Source organism: Austrofundulus limnaeus, unplaced genomic scaffold, assembly GCF_001266775.1.
Source record: "Austrofundulus limnaeus strain Quisiro unplaced genomic scaffold, Austrofundulus_limnaeus-1.0 Scaffold1622, whole genome shotgun sequence".
Lineage (NCBI taxonomy): Eukaryota > Metazoa > Chordata > Actinopteri > Cyprinodontiformes > Rivulidae > Austrofundulus > Austrofundulus limnaeus.
Genome location: NW_013954024.1, coordinates 845 through 20,330, shown reverse-complemented (window position 1 = coordinate 20,330; position 19,486 = coordinate 845). Strand labels below are relative to the sequence as shown.

At 39.4% G+C, this 19,486-nt stretch overlaps 2 protein-coding genes across 2 annotated transcripts; one reads left to right on the top strand and one right to left on the bottom strand.

Moving 5' to 3' along the window:
* The first annotated feature begins 3,743 nt into the window (after nt 1-3,743).
* LOC106535937 (vitelline membrane outer layer protein 1 homolog) lies at nt 3,744-5,665 on the top strand. The gene is made up of 4 exons (XM_014033091.1): nt 3,744-4,064; nt 4,681-4,793; nt 5,208-5,514; nt 5,598-5,665. Exons 1-4 carry the CDS (start codon nt 3,855-3,857, stop codon nt 5,598-5,600), a joined length of 633 nt encoding a protein of 210 aa, XP_013888545.1. The 5' UTR covers nt 3,744-3,854; the 3' UTR covers nt 5,601-5,665.
* Nucleotides 5,666-15,248: 9,583 nt separating this feature from the next.
* On the bottom strand, nt 15,249-19,214 carry LOC106535936 (raftlin; the record flags this gene model as incomplete). Its single annotated transcript, XM_014033089.1, is given in 2 exon segments — nt 15,249-16,490; nt 19,139-19,214. Coding segments are annotated over 2 exon segments (697 nt in total), but the record flags the coding sequence as incomplete, so codon positions are not given.
* Between the last annotated feature and the right edge of the window lie 272 nt (nt 19,215-19,486).

Genomic DNA, 19,486 nt, shown 5'->3' with positions numbered 1-19,486 from the left:
ATATTATATAATATACCCTCTGTCGCTCCTCTGGACGTGTCCAAACTGTCTCAGTCTGTTTAATCTGTTGTTTATTTCCTGTTGTTTATTTCCTGTTGTTTATTGTATTTTGCGTTAATAAAACAGTCTCTAACAGTTTTGTCGTCGTCCCTCACAGCGGAGAAGCCCAGCGCCGTGGAGACGCACGCCCAGCCGTCACGCCTCAGCGGCAGCAGCTCCAGCTCAGACTCTTCCTCCTCCTCCTCCTCCTCCTCTTCGTCAGACAGCAGCGATTCTGACTCGAGTTGAGATGGTTTCTCAGAGCCCACGAGACGAAGCACTGCAAACTCAGGGAGCTGGGCTGGCCCAGAACTCACCACACCCTGAAACATTTGGCCCAGACACCACCACGAAAACACCTAAAACCCCAAACAATAATGGCCTTTGTTTTCCCTCCTCCTGCTTTGTAAATACCTGTACACATTTATGTTTCTTTTATAAAGAAGATTTTATGGTAATCCCTAAACAGGGAAGAGTAATAAGTCAGCTGGCCCTTCTAGTCAAAACAACACAAACTGCTCATTTTACCCACATTTTCTCAGAAACGACCACAATCTGAAGCAAAACGTTGGACTTTCAGATTAAAGCCCACCCACCTGGTGCTGGTGGTCCTGCTGGATGTTCAGTAAAATATTCAGTTTCCCTGTTGTGCTCAGATCTGTTCTGTTTACACAGCTTGTGACTTTAGTTTAATTTAAATCCTGTACAGTAGTTCTCCTTGGAAACGAGGTGCATTTATAAGACAGTATAAAGTAAGTTTAACATCCTGTAACAAACTTAATCTGTTAAGTTGCACATTCTTTTAGATTAAACAGATTTAGTGTTTGCGATGTTCTAAAATCTAATTTAAAGACTGATTGTTGCTGACATGACACTACTAAGAGAAGTGGTTTTCTGTGTTTTAAACACTTGTTTTTCTGCAAGCGACGCTGTTCTCCACCTCAATCTTTAAATAAGATTATAAAGTGAGTTTAAATTTCCACAGATGTCTTCAGCACGTCTGAAGCACCTGGAAATGTTTTTTATTTATGGTTAAATAGATGTTTTGGCCACTTTAGGAGAGCAAATAACCTAAAAGGTTTTCTTTCACTGATGGGGTGGGGAGGGGGGGGGTTTAGTCAAAGCTGCTTTTGAATGTTCAGTAAAAAGGTAAAGATATGCTTGTACATACAGTAAAACTTGCACTGTATTTGCTGTTGCACAAATCATTGTGTTTCTGCTGTTTAGTCACTTTTTTTGGTTGGATTTTGATTTTAAGTCATTCCAGTTATTTTGTTTTAGTTGATTCATCGTTTTGTTTGATTGTTTAAATATATTGTAGAACTTTTGTGAATTCTTTGTCTGACATTTTTAATTTATATTAAAAAACCGTTGTGTTGAACTTGTTGTGATGTTGAATGTGTCCAGCAGGTGGCAGCAGAGCTCCATCACAGCTTGATTCCAGGATCTGGCTGTGGTTTCAGGGACGATCTGATCTGCAGCTTATCTGGCTGCTTATTTCTCAGAAGAAATAAAAAGTGGAATTTAACAGTAAATCAGTTATGTGATTTATGTCGTAATTATCTTGTAAAAATGATACAAGTTCTGATGAGACGTCTCAAACTTGTATGAATATTTGAGAGTTTTGTTAAAAACCATCCAGTGGTTCATGTGATAGTGGGCTAACAAAGTTAAGTATTTCACTGCTGAATTTGAAGCAAGAATCTAACAGTTTTAGTGCTCACAGATATTAGTGGAGTTTCTTAGATGGTTGAGGTCGAACAGCAGAGCTGAAAAATACTGAGAAACATTTTATTCCTAGAAACTTCGCCGTCGACTGACCAACATTAAAGGTAAACAGCTCCGTGGGAAAGTGACATGCTGCAGGTTTATCATGAAATTCACTCTGAATAGAACAGACTAGTTTATCAACCAACAGCATAAAGTCTTTAGTTCTGTTAGAAGTGCTGACTCGTGACTTCAGGACCTGCTGCCTCTGTGACCTGACCTCAGACTAAAAGTCCAAGATGGAGACATTTAATTATTACTTTCTGAGAGCTTCAATAAAATCTGTTCATGGGTTATTTTAATAACAGACCAACAACTGAAAATCTATGTGCTAAAAAACAGATATGAAATGTTAAAAGTCAAATATTAATATGAAAGTTTTGTTTATGAAGCTTTCAGTAGAGATCAGTTTTTCTTCCGTATGTTTTTCAGCATGTAACTCCTGCATTTTTTGTGCTGTTTTAACAATTTATAGGAACTTTCAGCTCCTTCAGGACATTTCAGCTGATTTTTGTTTCATTTCTACTTTTACAGATATTTAGCTTTTTCTCCTGAATGAATCTGTCTTTAACATCCTTAAAATCTTCAAAATGTTTATAAATTTTGTTCATTTCACCGTCTAAACTGGTTCTGCTGATTTTTACTTATTTGGCCTGATTTCAGCTTCCTTCGGTTTATATTTAGCTGATTCTAGCTTTTTTTTTTCAGCTTTTCAGCTATCATTCTGACCTTTTCTGCCGTTCTGTTAATTACATTTTTAATGCTTCTTTAAGCTTCTTTCTGCTATTTTAAACATTTTTTTATGATTCTTTCAGCTGTTTTCTGCTAATTTTAGCTGTTATCTGTGTGTTTAGCTAGTTTGAGCTTTTTCAGCTTTTTACTGCTTAATTCAACAAACATGCATTATTTTTTGCATGAATTTCAGCTACTTTTTAAAGCTATTCTTAGCCTGTTTCAGCTACTTTCTGCTCATTTCAGCAGTTCCCTGAGTTTAAGCTGCTAATTTGCAGCAAAATTAACTTTTTTGTGATAATTTCAGCTTCTTAATTCATCAAACATGCATTCCTTTTTTGCATGAATTTCAGCTACCGTACTTTTTAATACTATTTTTAGGCTGGTTTCAGTTTCCTGTGTTTTAGCTACTTTTTTTTTAGCCAATTTGATTTTTTTTTTTTTACCAAAATTAACCTTTGTCTGATAATTTCAGCTTCTTACTTAATTCAGCAAACATGCACTAACTTTGTTCTTTGTGTTAATTTCAGCTACTTTTTAAAACTATTTTAAGCTGGTTTTAGCTCTTTTAACTACTTTTAAAAACAATTTAGGTTGGTTTCAGCTCTTTCAGCTATTCAGCAAAGATATTTCAGCAATTTACACAGCATTTTAGCAGAAAATGCCAGTTCTCTAGTTAACAGTGAATTTGTTCTGTTTTAATGTATAATAAGCTACTAGATTATTGTTGTTGTATTTTATTTAAATTCAGCTAAATTTATAAAAAGAAAACATGAAAACCTTAAAGTTACTTCCTTTATATCTGCTTTAAAGAATATTTATACTTTAAAAATGTTCAGATGTGTAGAAAATACAAATGTTGGTTTGTTATGTGTCATAGTTCCTATTTTCTTGTGTGGAAAACTCAGTGATTTTCATCACATGTGGATCTTTTTTCAGACGACATCTTATTGCCTCAACATTTCTGTCCTTACCATTTGTCAGCAGTTCTTGCATCATTGGTTTCAAACTGTAAAGCTTCAGCTGTAGCTGCAGCTGTAATGGTGGCTTAAAGAAGCCTGAACCTTTCATTTCTCCCGTTTGTTGAGCAGACCCACTGCCGAGCTGTGAAAGATCACTGAAGGCTGAATGGCAGGAACCCCACGTCTCTCTCCACCACCAGCTGTTTGTTCCCACGCAGCTCCGTAAAGTTTCTCTGTAAATGATTCTCACTGATACCAGAAGCGACAGGGAGGCTTTAAGAGCTCCGAGCCAGAGCCTCACTTTCCTGTTATTTGGCATTTCGAAGTAAAGAGCCTGAACCTCTGCCGAGCGTCATGGCAGCTCTGTTGACCGCGGTGGCCCTGCTGGCCCTGGTGTCCAGCAGCTTCTGTGAGGAGAAGCAGTTCCTGCAGCGAGCCGGCCAGGCCTTCAGCAGCAGAAAGGTCAGATCTGTGATGACCGTGACCAACGGGGAGAGGTTTGGAACCTGGACCTGGCCCGAGATGTGTCCCGATCAGTTCTTCGCTGTTGGATTCAGTGTCAGGGTAAAAACACAGAACAAATAATATTTTTAAATAACAACAAAGCAAAGCCTCCAAATTCTGACTTCAATGATAAAACATCAGCTTTAAAAAATACCTGAAGATGAGTTTTTAAGGCACGAGTCTTTAAATGGTGTTTTTATAAATGAAAGAATTTTTGGTTTAAAGTTGCTTCTTTATGAGCAGCAATTTGTTTCCTTTAAAACAACCCCTACAGGCAGTAAATAATTAGTTTTTTCATGTGAAAAACTAATTCTCATGTTAATTTAACACCTCTTCACATAGGATGTTCTCTTTTTCTCTGAGGAAAATGAGCATAAATCCAATCAGAGGCTTTTATTTTGAAGGATTGTGGAGTTTTTTTGTGTAGAGAACATTTCATCCAGTGAATCATTTTACGTGGTTTTGACTTCATATTGATCACGAGAATTTTTTCATTTAATCTAAAAACCACAGCAGGTCTAAAACAAGCAGAATGTTTGAATTTGTTAAAAAACAGAAACATATTTTCAGTTTTACTGAAGCTCAGTTTATTAATTACTTTTAGAAAAATGTGTTTCCTGTTTGAGTCACGTGTATCAGATGATAAGCAGCTGAGAACTGGTTCCTGTCCCCTCAGGTGGAGACCAACCAGTACGGGGCCGACGACACCGCTCTGAACGGAATCCGCCTTTTCTGCGCCAAAGATGGGAACCGGAACTTCCTGTACTACGTGGAGTCCCACACGGGCCAGTGAGCAGTTTGAGTCCAACTTTATTCATTCAAACTTTTAAACAGAAACAAAAGGCTCCAAAATCAAGACATTAAAACAAAATTAAAGTAGAATTTTAAAAATTAAAGAAGCTGACAACACAATGAATTTTAGTTCAAGATGGCCGCCGCAGCTAAAAGTAGCCATACAGCAGCTAATCTGACAAATCCAGATAGTTTCTGCTGTTTTTTTAAATCCTTGTTTCAAACACGTGGCATGTTTTGGTGCTTGGTTTTGGTGGACCACCTCAAAGTTTTCTGCGGACCCCTTTGAAAACCTCTCGGAGGTGGTCCAGAGGCAGGATTATAAAAATGTTTCTTGTCGCGTTCAGAGAGCAAAAGCAAAGCTGTTGGTTTGTCTTCGTTTCGTCTCAACCTCTGAAACTCTCCCTGCAGCTTCGGCGAGTGGTCCCACCCCCAGTACTGCCCCAGCGGGGTCCTCACCTCCTTCCAGATGCGCGTGGAGCCCCACCAGGGTCTGTTGGGTGACGACACGGCCGTCAACAACATCAAGTTCCGCTGCAGCAGCAACCCCATCCTGGAGGCCCCCGGCATGGACTGGGGCGAGTACGGACACTGGAGCCCCGTGTGCCAGACCGGGGGGATCTGCGGCATCGAGACCAAGATGGAGGAATACCAGTGGGGTCTGGACGACTCCAGCCTCAACGATGTCCGCTTCCACTGCTGCGACCAGCCTCAGCAGGTACTGCAGACTCAGAAACAGCTAAAAGCTTTGTTTTAGCAGCAGCTGAAAAGATTTAAACGTGTTTTTAATTTTTGTTTCAGTGATCAGCAGGTGAGACGTTCCAACACCTTCAACCCAAAGATGACGATGAATAAAACATTAACTGAAACTGCGGTTACTCCTCTTCTTTTCATCGTTTTGTTTAAATAAACCAAGCTGCAGGTTTTATGCTGACCACTGAACTGATGGAGCAGAGAGGTTGAAGTAAAGTCACGACAAGCAGGAGGTGCTGACGCAGGAGTTTCCTGCAGTAATTAAGAAACGACAAGAGAGCGAGTGTTAATTAATTTACAGTTTAAGACCTGACAAAGGTTGATAAGACACCGAGCGGCGCACACACAGAGCTAATTGTGCTAATTAATCTGTGAGCGGTTAATCGGCTAACAGTGTGTGGAGAGAACGTTATCTAACTCTGAGCTAAAGCTTTTCAGAAGATTCTGCAAGTCGAGACTCACAGCTGATCTGACACCCAACAGCTGGAACATCAGCAGGAAGAATAATCTGTGAAGAGCTCATTTCTGATGTTTGTTTTAACCTGAATATTTAAAAAACGTACACAAAAGTTTCAGTTATCTATCGTCTCATACAGAAAATAACCAAATAATGGAGCTCTCCGCTGGACACCAACAGTTAACGTTTTCAAACCCTGCTTACAAAACTGAGCCAAGTTGAAGAAAGGTTTCAGCTTGCTGAATAAACTCTCAAATCGGGATCTGAAACACAGTTCCAGGCAGGGTATGGGGTAAAGTTACTACCAAAAAGAATTGAATGCATGGGAGTCTGAATTCTTACATTTAAGTCAATAAATGTGCATACATTTCAAATTTGTATTTGTATTTATGTAAAATCAAATGTTATCTGTGAGAATACAAGTTTAGAAGTTACAAATACAAGTGACAAAGTTACAACTTTACAAAAATACAAGTACAAATTTACAATTCTTCCACAGTGAGGAGCTGTCAAAATAACAGACATAATGCATGGAACAGTGAAAAGATCAAACGTCACACTGAGCATGTGTAAAAAGGCTGCTCTTTATGGTGGCCGAAGTGCAAAATCGCAACAAACAGTAAATGCACTGAAAAAAAAGTAAAAATGATGCACTCATAAAACCAACTGCATACCTAATCTCATTTGTTATTCAATTCAATTCAGCTTATTTATATAGAGCCAAGTCACAACACACATTGTCTCAGGACACTGTACATAAAAAGAACAATCTAAAGAAGAAACCAGCAGATTGCGTTGAATCACTTCATCACAGTCTCCCATCCTGAGCAAACGGTGGAGAGGAAAAACTCCCTGCTAATCAGGAAGAAACCTCCAGCAGAACCAGGCTCAGGACAGGAGACCATCTGCCTCGACCGGCTGGTTGAGGGACAGGAAAGAGACACAGACAAACACAGAGGAACTGGTCCAGGACTGGTCCAGGTGCACCTCCTTCTTTAAGAGACAAAGAAAAAACATGTTATTGATAGAAATAATTACAATAAACATGTAAAGAAGAGAGACTAAAGACAACAGCAGAGCGAGGAAATGTGCTATCTGTGTTAACTCCATGAACTCAGTTAACAAATATTTTCCTGATTCTGATCCATTTTATACCTGAAACAACACAACTAGACACTGCTCAGTCAGAACAGGACCTTTAATTTATCCAAAGACATCTCACATATTAAACACTGAGGCTCACTGGGATCTCTCTCTGAAAATTAACATTTTTACATAAAACACAAAAATCAAACAGTGAAATAAAACAACAATAAAATGCATCAGTGAGGTGATTTTCAGGAGAGAGAGACTCGGGGGGGGGGGGGGTATTATGCAAAATGGACTTTTATGAGCTTTATATCATTAGTCAATGTTGGTTTTAATGTTTTTATTTTTTGCTGTTTTTATGATATTTGCTCATTTTACTTGCTTTTATGCGTTTTCATTAGTTTATAGTACTTTAGCCAATGGTATTGGTTTTAAAGGCCTTTATAAATAAATTTGTGTTATATTGTAATTTATTCCCTCATCAAAAACATGCCCAGAGTGTTGCTTTGACTCATTCATGGATGTTTGAGAAATCCTTGACTCTTCTGTGGTAGCCATATGCCTAAACACCTGCTGCTACAAAGTCCCGCCCATTTTTATATGAAGCTCCGCCTATTTACACAAAGCTCCTCCCTGGAGCTCAGTCTGCAGCTCAGCTCCCGCCCCACAGAGCACCCCTCCCCTACGACACATTGTTGTGATGATGTGCTGAAGAGGGAGTGTCTGAAACAGTAGGAGGTTCTTAAAGAAACAGGCCAATTTCAAGGCTTTCAGATATATAATGATGCAAAATCAAATTTATTTTGGATTTATAATATATAAAGGTAGCATAGTTACTTGATTGTGGTATGTGCCTGGAAAATACGTAACCCCACCCCCTCCCATAAAGGATTAAACGGAACACATTGAACACATTACTTACCGTATTTAGTCAAGTATAATACGTAAAATTGAATCCATAAAATCATCCATAAAGTTGGGGGGTAGTACTATACTCTGATAAATATTTTTACTTATGTATTTTAACTGAAATATCTGCTTCATTCACAAAATTATTGAGTCCGGAAATGAGACCACGTTGTAAAAATCAGTTGAAACGAGCTCACCTCTGACACTCCTCCGTGCTTCAGAGCGAGATAGTAACAGATCCAGGCAGGAGATATGATGTGAAAAAAGGGGGGTAAAAGCAGTCCTGCACCTTAGTAATGATAACAAACTAAAGACATTAGCGTGTGACCGGGCTGCTCCTCAAACAACAACAAACACATGCTCGTGCTCGTCTGTAATGGCTGCCGTCTACCGATGTTCTGAAAAAGTTTTTATCCCTGAAAAAAGTTTCCCCGAGAGTAGGAAGTAATCTGCTTTCCCCCCAAACGATGGTCCAAATCTCACGTGGTCTCTGACTTTTGTGTTAGCGCCTCCTGGTGGACTATGAGTAAAATGCCAGAATTCATATGATGCTGCTACAGCTGATATATATTTGTTGTCAAAATACTTTTTAGCACATATGTTGTTAAAATAAAATGAACATTCCAATGATCATTTTACTGATATGTATAAAGACTGCAAAGGCTGAAAAATATTGAAGTCTGTACGAAATTGGAAGTAGTTTGAGGATTAAATTTTTTATGATTTTTAAGCTCAAAAAAGGGGGTGGGTCATATTATACATGAGATCGTATTATACATGAGATCGTATTATACACGAATAAATACGGTAAATATAACAAAACAGGAAAAAACAATAAAATTAATTCTGCTTAAAAGCCAGTAAATACAATAAACCAAACATGTCAACATAAAGGACTGGAACAGGGTAAAGGCGAACAGATGATGTCAGTTCTTCAGCAGATGGCAGCGCTGCATCATGTTGAACCCACATGAGGAACAGAGTCCAGTCAGGAGAGCTGGTGTAAGAACTGCTAGGAGGATCAGGTCCTGTTGGACCTCATAGCCCCACGTCTGGGTCAGACTGAACCTCCACCTGAATGCCGCTCCAGTCATAAAAAGCATTTTTCTCACTTTCAAGCAAACTTCATTATTTAAAGCAGGCCGCTCTCAGCACACCGCTGAGGAACATTACCTCTGGGTCTGCGAGTGGAACCGCTCCGGGTCAGGAGTTTAATACCCCACACCGCAGGCTGGCTGTGTTTCTGACCATCTTTTAGCAGCCCTCCAGTGGCTCAGCAGCCTGCCTAAAGAGCCATTAACGCCTCCTGCGGTGAGCAGAATGGAGCTGATGTTTGGGCTTCTGGTTGGAGGCGAAGCCGTCTCCTTAATGACCTCCTGCTCCCTCGGGCCCACGCCTCATAACTTATAGATCACACCAGCTGCGCTGACTCAACTGTAAATATAATCTGCTTCATAAACACTGCAGGGATATTATGTTGGTTTGTGTTTCCAGATGAAATATTGGCACACGAGGGACAGCTTCGGGCTTGAATGGCATTGTTTCATCCAGAGATGGAAAAAAAAACCCGTGGACCAGGGTGTTGTGGAGTAAATCATATCAAGAAGATGGATTTTAGGGTTCAAGCAGGGATGAAGGTATAATAACCAGATGGAGCTGATTTAAAATAAAGCTCTTTCTGCTCCTAGAAGTGGTTCGTTTGGGTCTGAAGGTTTCAACTCGGAGCCACGTTCTGCTTCTTTGTGTGTGTTCTTTCAGAGAGCTGAGGTTTTCACCGACTCTGTCCTTGTGTCGTTTTATAACTCAGCACATCAAAACTAAATAACAAGGTTTTATAACTGTCAGTAAATCCTGCTCTTTCTGTAAAATACAAAAATGTGCTGCAGAGACAATCTTTAATTTGAAATACATTTGGCTTAGCCGGACCCGTTCTGCTTATTTCACTCATTCCTGACATTTGGATAAATCTAGGTGCTCATAAGAAACATAATGAAGTATTGTATAAAAATAATGAAATGAACTGCTGGCTAATTGAAACTGTTTGATCCAAACTTTAAGGCCTCAAACAAAGAAAAACAACCGTTTGAACTGTGGTGATATTATATTCAAACAGCTCTGGATGCATCAGTAAAAATATAATAATTATTGTTTAGTGATTTTTTGATAATTTAGCATCAGATTTGGTTGATTGCAAGAAGATCGAGACCTTTAAAAATGACCCTCTGTAGAATACACTAAACAGGTGCAGAGCTAGATTTTTTACAAGGGGTGGCCGAGGTGTTATTGGGGGGGGGGGGGCACATTAATAAAGAAAACTACTCTGGATTTGAAAATTTAAGATGGCCACCACAGCTAAATGTAAATGGATATAATTCAGCTATTTTAAAACTGAGCTGAAATTTGTTGTGTTGTAGCCAAGAATGATTGCTGGTCCCAATTCAAGCTAACCACTAACGCTAATTTTACAAAGAGCTATAAATCAATCGTTAAATGCACAACTGAAAATTTGTATAGTAGTAGTCAATAATATTTTTGACAAAATCTGAATGTAAATAGAAAATCCAAGATGGCCACAAAAGCTAATTTTAAATAGTTGGACCTTGGCCATTTTTTTTTTACAAATACTGAGCTGAAATTTGGTAAAGTTTTAGCCAAGAGCAATCCCCATGTCATTCTGAAATCTCACTTTTAACTTTTTAGAGAAATTTGGTGGAATTGTTGCTTTTATATTCAATTCAATTTTTTCAATTAAAAATGTATTCATTTAATTAAAATTAACTATATGAAATAGAAAACAAATAAAATACACAAATCAAAATAAAATGAAAGGCAGCAGAAGGAGAATAAATCTTATAATGTCTGCCACTTTTAACCCCAGAATATGTTCAAACAAAACACAATTTACTAAACAATACTAAATAAAAATGAAAACATCAACTCAAACAACAATTCGTATACTGTAGCTTCACATTTTACTTTTCCATATAACTTTAACAAACCATCTTTTATCTGTCTCTTAAATATATACAGTACATAGATCTGACATTTTTAAGATCATCTTCCGGACCATTTCACAATCCTGGATTAGAGTACATCTTTCTCTTATTTTATATATTAATTCATTGAAAAGTTATATTTTTCTTTGCCCACTGATAGGTTCCCTACAACACACATGACAGATATTTACTTTGTTTTAGCTTTAACTGATCATCTTTTATTGCCAAATGTGATCCCCTCCCCCACTTGTCAATCATTTGGGAGTGGCACCTGGAGTGGCCAATCAGGTGCCAGGGGTGACAGTCTGGCCACCCCTCTGGCTCCGCCCCAATACTTGCCACTCAGCTCTGTAGCTGGTCTCACAAATGCACGTTCCTTACAAATGTGGCACCATTTAAAAGGGAAATCAACAAGCTTTTATTGCCAAGAAGCACCGTTACAACAAAAAAATGTACTAAGCTTAGATGAATTTATTTTTATGTATTTTCTGTCATCAGCCAACACCAGTGATTTAGGCTGAATGAATATTAGCCCTGAGTTATCTGGAACTCTTTATTTACTCTTAAGAAAACTAAAAGCTGAAAGATATTTTCTGTTTCTTTAGTGTGAAAGAATTGTTTAAGCTGTCTTACTGGGAAACAAAGAAGAAGCAAAGACACGTGTACACATTAAATATAAATCATTTTATAATATACAAATTGTACAGATGTTAGGTACAGTAGGAACGTAGACATACTCAGGATAGCAAAGATAAAGATTATTTTTTCTTCCTTGATATCAACGCAAGTGACAACAGCACACGATCAAAGGTACGTGACATTCAAGATGGCAGCTGAGGTGATTAAAAAAATGTCAGCGACGAATAAAAAAAATCTAACAATAATACATTTTCCAGAGGCTGTAAGCAAGCTAAAGTGACAACACAGAAAAAAATAGGAGTCTGCAACCTTTTGTATCATGTTCTGTCATTTCTGCTTCATAACACAGGAAACGAACCAAGATGTTTTTTTTATAGCGAGAGCGATTTGAATCGATGCCACTGTTCACACAGACAGTTCTTTACATGAAGGGTTTTATTTATTTAGCATAATTTCACTGATTAAACATAAAATTCTGTCTCCCAATCTGTGTTTTTATTAAACCAGACCAAATTGGAAGTAAAAAAACAATAATCCACAGGATGACTTTTCATAATTTACTTATTTTCCAGAATCTGCTCGCAAAGTCGAGTTTTCTCCGTCGTGTGTTCGCAGGAGGCTGAAGGAGAAACGTCACAGCTTTCAGATTTAAAAAGCACAACGAGTTATTAAATAATTAAATACTTTTTAAAGCCCAATCAGCTGCAGGAATGATTTTCATTTGGACGCAGAGTGGTTGTTCAGTGGTGTTTGGACAGCTGTGGAAAACCCGTTTGGTCTCAGAAACGACCCCTGCCCTCGACTGCCATTAGTGATGACCTCACGCCCGCCGCTCGGGTCCGAGCGATGGAGGAGGGCGACGGGACGAGCAGGAGGTCACACGTGCGGCGACCCCTCGAAGGCAGCCCCCCTCAGGAGGAGCTCAAAGCGTCAGTCGGCAACTTCTTTTATTTATTTTTTTTAGGTTTATTTTGCGAGCTTTAGCAGAAACGGCAACACAAAGCTTTTTTTTTCTTCCCTTTTTCTTTTTTCAGACTGGAAAACAAAAACATTCACGATATGTTCAAGACATGTTAGAAAAGAAGTGAAAACATGTTACTTTTCTCCCGTCGCTCTTCATTCCCGCAATAAAACAGGAAACAACTTTCTGAACTTCCTGTTTGACTAGAACAAACATAGAACATTTAAATCACCAATATGCCTCTAAAAACACTTCTAATAGCAGGTCGTGGGTCATTTACAGTTTAGTAATAAGGCTACACTGGTCACAGTTTTATATTCTACTCTACACAAAAACATTTCGCCATTTTACATCGACAGAAATCTCAGCGGCGGGCGGACGAATCCCCCTGAAAGGAGAGCACTTGTTCAGCGGAACTGATCACCAAAAACCAAACCAAGTATGCTAATTCTCATCAATTATCCAGGACAGCAGGTCTTTTTATTTTATTTATTTATTTTATCAAGCAGATATATTTTATAATAAACTGTCAGTTACTTTAATGCAAAATGAAACGGACTCGTCCTGAACGGTTCCCCGTGACATCACTGTTAAATGTGAGGCTTGACACGTCGAGGTGTTTTGTTGTCAATAACTCCCCCAACAAGTGACCCCCATCATAAATGCACGATTACTGACAGATTCCCTGCTGACAAAGTCCATTAGCGAGCCACGGTGTCCGCTCAGCACGGTAAACGTTGCTGCCTCCCCCACCTCAGTCCCACCTCAGTCCCACCTCTGAAACAGAAAGCTACGCGGTGCCATAAAAACAGCACAACATGACTTGGTTAATGTCAGAAACGGTGTCTGGTAAGAGGCGGAGGTAAAAACGATGAAAGAAAACGCGGCTGTTCATTTAAATGAGCCGATTTGTTACTTTTATTTGACCCTCTCAGGCATTTTGGTCTTTTTTTGTATTTTATTTTATTTTTTACTAAAACTGCCTTTTCTCTCTCGCAGTCCTCACTTCTGGTTGCTCAACCACACGGTGTGTTTCAAACACAGACAAGTGCTTTTGTTGTCAGCGACACTCCAGAGGTCGGAGCACAGATGTGTGCAGACTCGGTCCTGTAGGTAAAGCTAAGCGGGTGTGCCTAAATACTTGAAGTGCAAACATTAAGCTGAACTTCACGTCTTATCTGACTCGGCTTGAATACGGAACATTCTGTATGCAAGGTGAGTTTAACCCCCCTCACCAAAGAGTGATTATCGGCTCTCTGTGAAGCACTTGATGGCTTAGAGCTCAGAGTAAACAATTATCTCCTCAGCCTACTCTGGATTGCCTGTCGCAGCAAATGCCTCTCCCATCAGCGCGAGCTCTCAGGCCTCGTCCACAGAAACAGGTTCCCCCACAAAAACAACTGGTGCCTTCAGAAAGTTTCTTCATTATCTGAAACACACAGACACATGGGGCGCCAAGTGGTAAAACGAAACGTTACAAAATGTCACATATTTTTCATTATTTAGCTCTCTGTTCTTTGCTAATATTTACTAAATGTTAAAATTAAATGCATTTAATCATTCAATCCTAAATCCAAATGTAAAAGTTAAACCTTTTAAATGATGAAATTCACATTCAGGTGTTTTGGAATGGAATACGGCCTTTCCTTTGTTGGTGCTCGGTTCATGTTATGACATCATCATCATGAGACAATAGCAACCGCTCGCTCCAATGCAGCTAAAGCTTCACTACAAGACATCAAACTTGCAGTTCTGGCTGGTGTCTGAGCTGCACTTCAAACCGCTGGACCACAGGGACCACCCATGTTGTTTTTATGAACACATTTTGAATTTAGATTTTAAATATTATCTTTATAAGTGTTAGCAGAAGTTACCCAGAAGAACCCAAATATCATCATCCAAAGACAAACATCAGCAATGGCCGCTGCTAGCCACCGCTAACACTACTGCAGATAATATTTAAAATCTAAATTCAAATTGTATTCATAAAAACAATCTTTCAATCACGTTTTATGTCTTGTAGAGAAGTTTTAGCTGCTTTGGAGCTAGCAGCTGCTATTGTCTCAGGTTGATGACATCATCACACGAGTCGAGCACCAACAGCAAAGGCTGCATTCCATTCCAAAATACCTGAATGTGAACTAAAGGTTTAACTTTTACATTTAAATTTAAAAATTTAGATTTAGGATTTAATATTTAGACATATCATTTACGTTTAAATTGTTAGTAGAAATTTGCAAAATGTAAGAACAGTGAGCTGAATAACAATAAAATGTTGGTGGAAAATTTTTAACACTCAAAAAGTGAGCTAAATAATGAAAAATATGTTAGTGAAGTTTTTTAATATTTTACACTCGGCGCTCCTTTCTGAAGTAGAGAAACACTGGACTGGTCAAAGCTGGCACACAGTGAGCTAACAGGAAGTCCTCTGGAGTCCGTTATAAAAATGTTTGGAACAGTTTTTGTGTAGACTCGTTCAGAAGAAGTGTTACTGTGTGGACGAGGCCTCAGAAAGTCATGGGAGAACACTTCTCACCTTCAGGTGGACGAGGCAGGACTCTGTTTTTTTTAAAAATTTTTAAAGTTTTTTTTTTTTTTTTTTTTTTTTTTTTTTTTTTTTTTTTTTAAAAACCCAAAACACCCCCCCCCCCCCCCAAAAGCTCACAAAGCTCTGCGTTCTTTGTCCAAATCTCACACTTATTCACAAAAAACATTAAATAATAAAATCAGTGCTCCTCGTCTCCCTAAAGGTCCGATCACACCATAACATGATCAACCCTTTAAATCTGTCAAATCATTGTGTCAACGTAATACTGAATTGTGTTTTAAAGATTACAATCTACGGTAAATCTCTTAATTTACTTTGTTTTCTAAAAGAACAATCGCTGCAAGACTTTTATTGTGAAATCCTGTTTGCAACACATTCTGCTTCCCTGGGAAAGGTTAGACTCTTTCAGGGAAATGAAACATTAAAACAACAGGTGTGTGTGTGCAGAGAGAACACACACACACACATTTACAGAAGGTGACCAGGTCCTGCGTCCTCTCAGTCTTTGTTAATCCTAATCCAGCGTGTCCACAGGGGACGGGCCGGTGTTCGGTGTTGGATACATTCAGATCGTTGGGTTGATCAGAGCAGAGATGCAGTTGATGAAAGATGGAGTTTCTGAGGATGCTGCAGCATTTGGGGAACAAACCCCGTTAATCTGAGTCGAGGTTGTTTTGTGGGGGGGGGGGGGGGGGGGGGCACCTTGACCTTCACCTCGGTGTTACTCCTGAGCCTCGGCGGGGTTTTGAATCGCGGCCCGTGGATCTGCCACGCTCTCCTTGGTAATGACCTCCACCTCCGCCGGTTCCTCTGCTTTGATTTGATCCTCTTCACCTTCATCCTCCTCCCTCTCCGTCTCGATCCCGTTCTCCATCACGCTTTGAACTTCCGCGAGCCGCTCCTCTCCGCCCTCGCTCTGAGTCTCAACCGTCACCACGGTTTCCTTGACCTCCTTGACTTCCTCGTTCCCTGAAGGCTCTCCGTTCCCTTTTGATCCCTCTCCATCCACAGTTATCTTTTCTTCCTCCTCAGCCTGGTTTTCCACCTTTACGTCTTCACTTTCAGCTCCTCCATCTTCCTTTGAGACAGCCTCGATCCCACCATCGATCTTTTTATCTCCGTCGCACCTTTTCTTCCTCTCCTCCTCGCCTCCTCCGGCCGCCTCCGTCTGCGCGGCGCTCCCTCTCTCAGCCACACGTTTGTCATCCTCCTTTTTCTCTCGATCGTTGAGGATCTTGGAATCCTCGGCATCCTTCTCGGTTGTCGTCTTTTTCTTTTTGCTCTTTGCCGTTTCTTTGATGCAGTTCTTGTTGGACTTGCTCCGGGGCTTGAAGATTAATTTCTGAAACATTTACATTATTGGGTTAGTTAAAAAAAGGCTTCTGGCCACAAAGAAGTACACACAGACTTAATTAAGAGCGGATCACGCTGGCTTTAATATCACACAGGCCTAGCTAACTAATCCAGAACAAGTTTGAGCAGGAAATTGCGGGAGTCGTGAGGGGAGTGGCTGGTGGCCTGAAGGCCTTTAGTTTGACCGAACAAGCAGACAAAATGAAAACTGAAAATAGCCTAAGTTATATCAAGGTTTTACAAAGGTTTCCACAGAATGCAGGGATAGAAAACTGACTTCAAAAGCAACAAAACATAATATGTTGCAGCTTATTGAAACTAACCTGTGAAAAGTGACAGAGGTAAAACCTCATTCAATAAAAGCATGTTTTTAATATGTGATAAAATGTACAAAAAATTGTTGATTATTTTACAGAGATGTGCTAAAATAGTACAAACAGATTTGTTAATGAGACAGTTTGACTTTAATTATCACAGGTAATTTTTAGCTAATTTAAAGGTGTAATAACAAGCTGTTGGCTTCAAACCGCTCGTCTTTTTATAATTATTGTTTCAAAAAGTACCAACAAACTATGTAGCCCGTGAGGAAAAATGGGGGGATTTTTTTTTTGCATTCCCACGCAAATGTTTGTTTTGTATGAACTGAATTAAATCTTTTAATAATAGGCTTTTATTTTGAAATATTTGGTAACCAAAACAGGATGTGTCGCCACAAGTTCTGGAAATCAATGGTTATATTTTGTGTCTGCTGAGTTAAAATATCTGCATATTGAATGTCTTCATGTGTGTCTGTAGCTGTGTTTCCATTGCAAATGTGCGCAAAACTTGGTCGATATTCTGTTAATGTCGAAAAAACACAGTTTCACAACTGCGGTGTTTCTATTAAGTAAGAAATACTATTAAAGCCACGTGTGAATATGTTTGTTCTCGCAATAAATCATTACAAACATGGCGGCGATGGATGTAAACACATAGCATGTTGCTACCACGACACTAGCGCTCATCATCAGAGGAGACGTCGGCGTCTTTTATCGAGGCTTTCCAGAGACAAGTCCCTACTTGGGAGCGGCTACGTATGTGGCAATTTTTGAGAAATTGCAGTTGATGAGTTTACTATTTTCTTTTACAACTTCTGTGATTTCACTACTACTTTTACTTCCTGTTATCTTCTTCGTCGTCATCTTTTTCACCAGTAGAAACAGCCGGTTGTTGATTACGTGACTCCCATGATGCGAAAAAAGTGTTTCCATTGCAGTTTTGCAAAATACATCAATTTCGATACGGTCAAAAAAACCACCTCATCCCAGTGCAAAAACATTTTGTCGAAAAAAGTATTTTTCTTTTCTAAATTGACGTGTTTCCATTGAACAAATTCATTTTCAAAATTCTAATTTGCTCATTTTCATGGTCAATGGAAACTCAGCTAGTGATACGTTTAACCCAAAGCTGAGTTAAAGTAGCAGCTAACTCCTGTATTATTGTGAGTGTGTTTCATTTGTTAATTAACTGGCAGCACAACAGGAATAAACAGCTTTTGTGAGGAAACGCAAACAGCTGTAAGAAAATCTTGTGTAAGTCCTGATGTGAGTTTAAATTCAGGTCACACAACATCATCATGGAGTCATTCCTCTGCAGGAACAGGTTCAACTCAAAGGTTATCACAGCTATTTGGGGTCGGCAAGAAAAACATTAACACCCCTGGTTTCCCAGAATAACAGGTCGGTCTGCTGCAGGAGAACTCCTCGTGTCTGAAGCTTCACGTTTACAATGTGTGAGTCTGAGTGAGGAGGAGGAGTCTGGACGGTGGACAACATGACTGGTTGTCATGGGAAAAGGGGGAATTGAAGAAATTTATTGGGGTTGTTTACCACTGACTTATAAAGACACAACACATTGTGTAGTTTTTTTTATTAGGTGAACAGTTATATCTTTTTATAAAGTGGTTATCTCTGATTTAATTGATGATTTTATGTGCAGACTGGGTTGTGGGGCTCTTGATCAGGGTTTCACAGACTCAGGAGGCTTTTAGTTAGATACATACCTGATTTAAAACAAAACATATAAGAACCGTGATCAAACATTAGTGTGAGGAATAATGTCTGACATTCTGACTCAGCCTTTAACATATGTCATGAGGCGGAGTCAGGATGCAAAGAGGTTTGTTTCTGGTGCCCATTGGAGGCACATTAAAAGCTAATCAGTCCACAGCAGTGTCCGGGACATAGGCGTAATTTGCAGGGGGGTTAGGGGMGTTATGACCCCCACAATAATTTGATCCAGTCAATATAACCCCCCCAATAAAATGGCATCATTTGCTCAAACACAATAGAAATTAACTGGTTAAGTAGACAGATGCAACTCTCTTGTTGTCTTTAGGTAAGTTTGACTTGATTTAAAAATGTACAATGTCATGTTTTCAAGCATACCCCCCCCCCCCCCCCCCCCCACAATGGTAAACTTAAAGTTACGCCCTTGGTCCGGGATGGTTTTTGTATGGCTCACTCCAACATTCACGTCATTATTAACTGGTATTAGATCTGAACAGGTAAAGGGGAACGCACACTGCTCATTCGTTAACAGACAGGCAGCAGGTGGGAGAACTGTCTGTAAGAACAACAGAGGATTGTGAGTCTGTACCTTGGATTCCTTCCTCTTTCGGTTCAGGACAGGTCTCTGCAGGAAAACGATCTGTTTGGTGGACAGACTCCCATCACTGAAGGAGGAGAAGACAGGAAACAAAACATTTCTTTAATCATAAACGTCTTTATGGCTGACTGTTTTTGCACGTTTCTCCACTGGGTAGATTTTATTGAAATGTTCAGCTGTGATGATGTTTTCTACTTGAAGTTGTTTATCTATACTTTACTAGAATAAAAAGCAGACAGGAAACACAGACAGGATTCTATGCAACCTTCAGGTGAAAATGAAGACCCCAAACCCAGACCCAAACCAGTGGTTATTCCGTATGTTGCGGGTGTTTCGGAG

Coding starts and splice junctions, on each gene's coding strand:
- LOC106535937 (XM_014033091.1), top strand. CDS start 3,855: ATGGCAGCTCTGTTGACCGCGGTGGCCCTGCTGGCCCTGGTGTCCAGC. Junction 4,065..4,680: donor CTGTTGGATTCAGTGTCAGG/GTAAAAACACAG, acceptor CTGTCCCCTCAG/GTGGAGACCAACCAGTACGG. Junction 4,794..5,207: donor GTGGAGTCCCACACGGGCCA/GTGAGCAGTTTG, acceptor CTCTCCCTGCAG/CTTCGGCGAGTGGTCCCACC.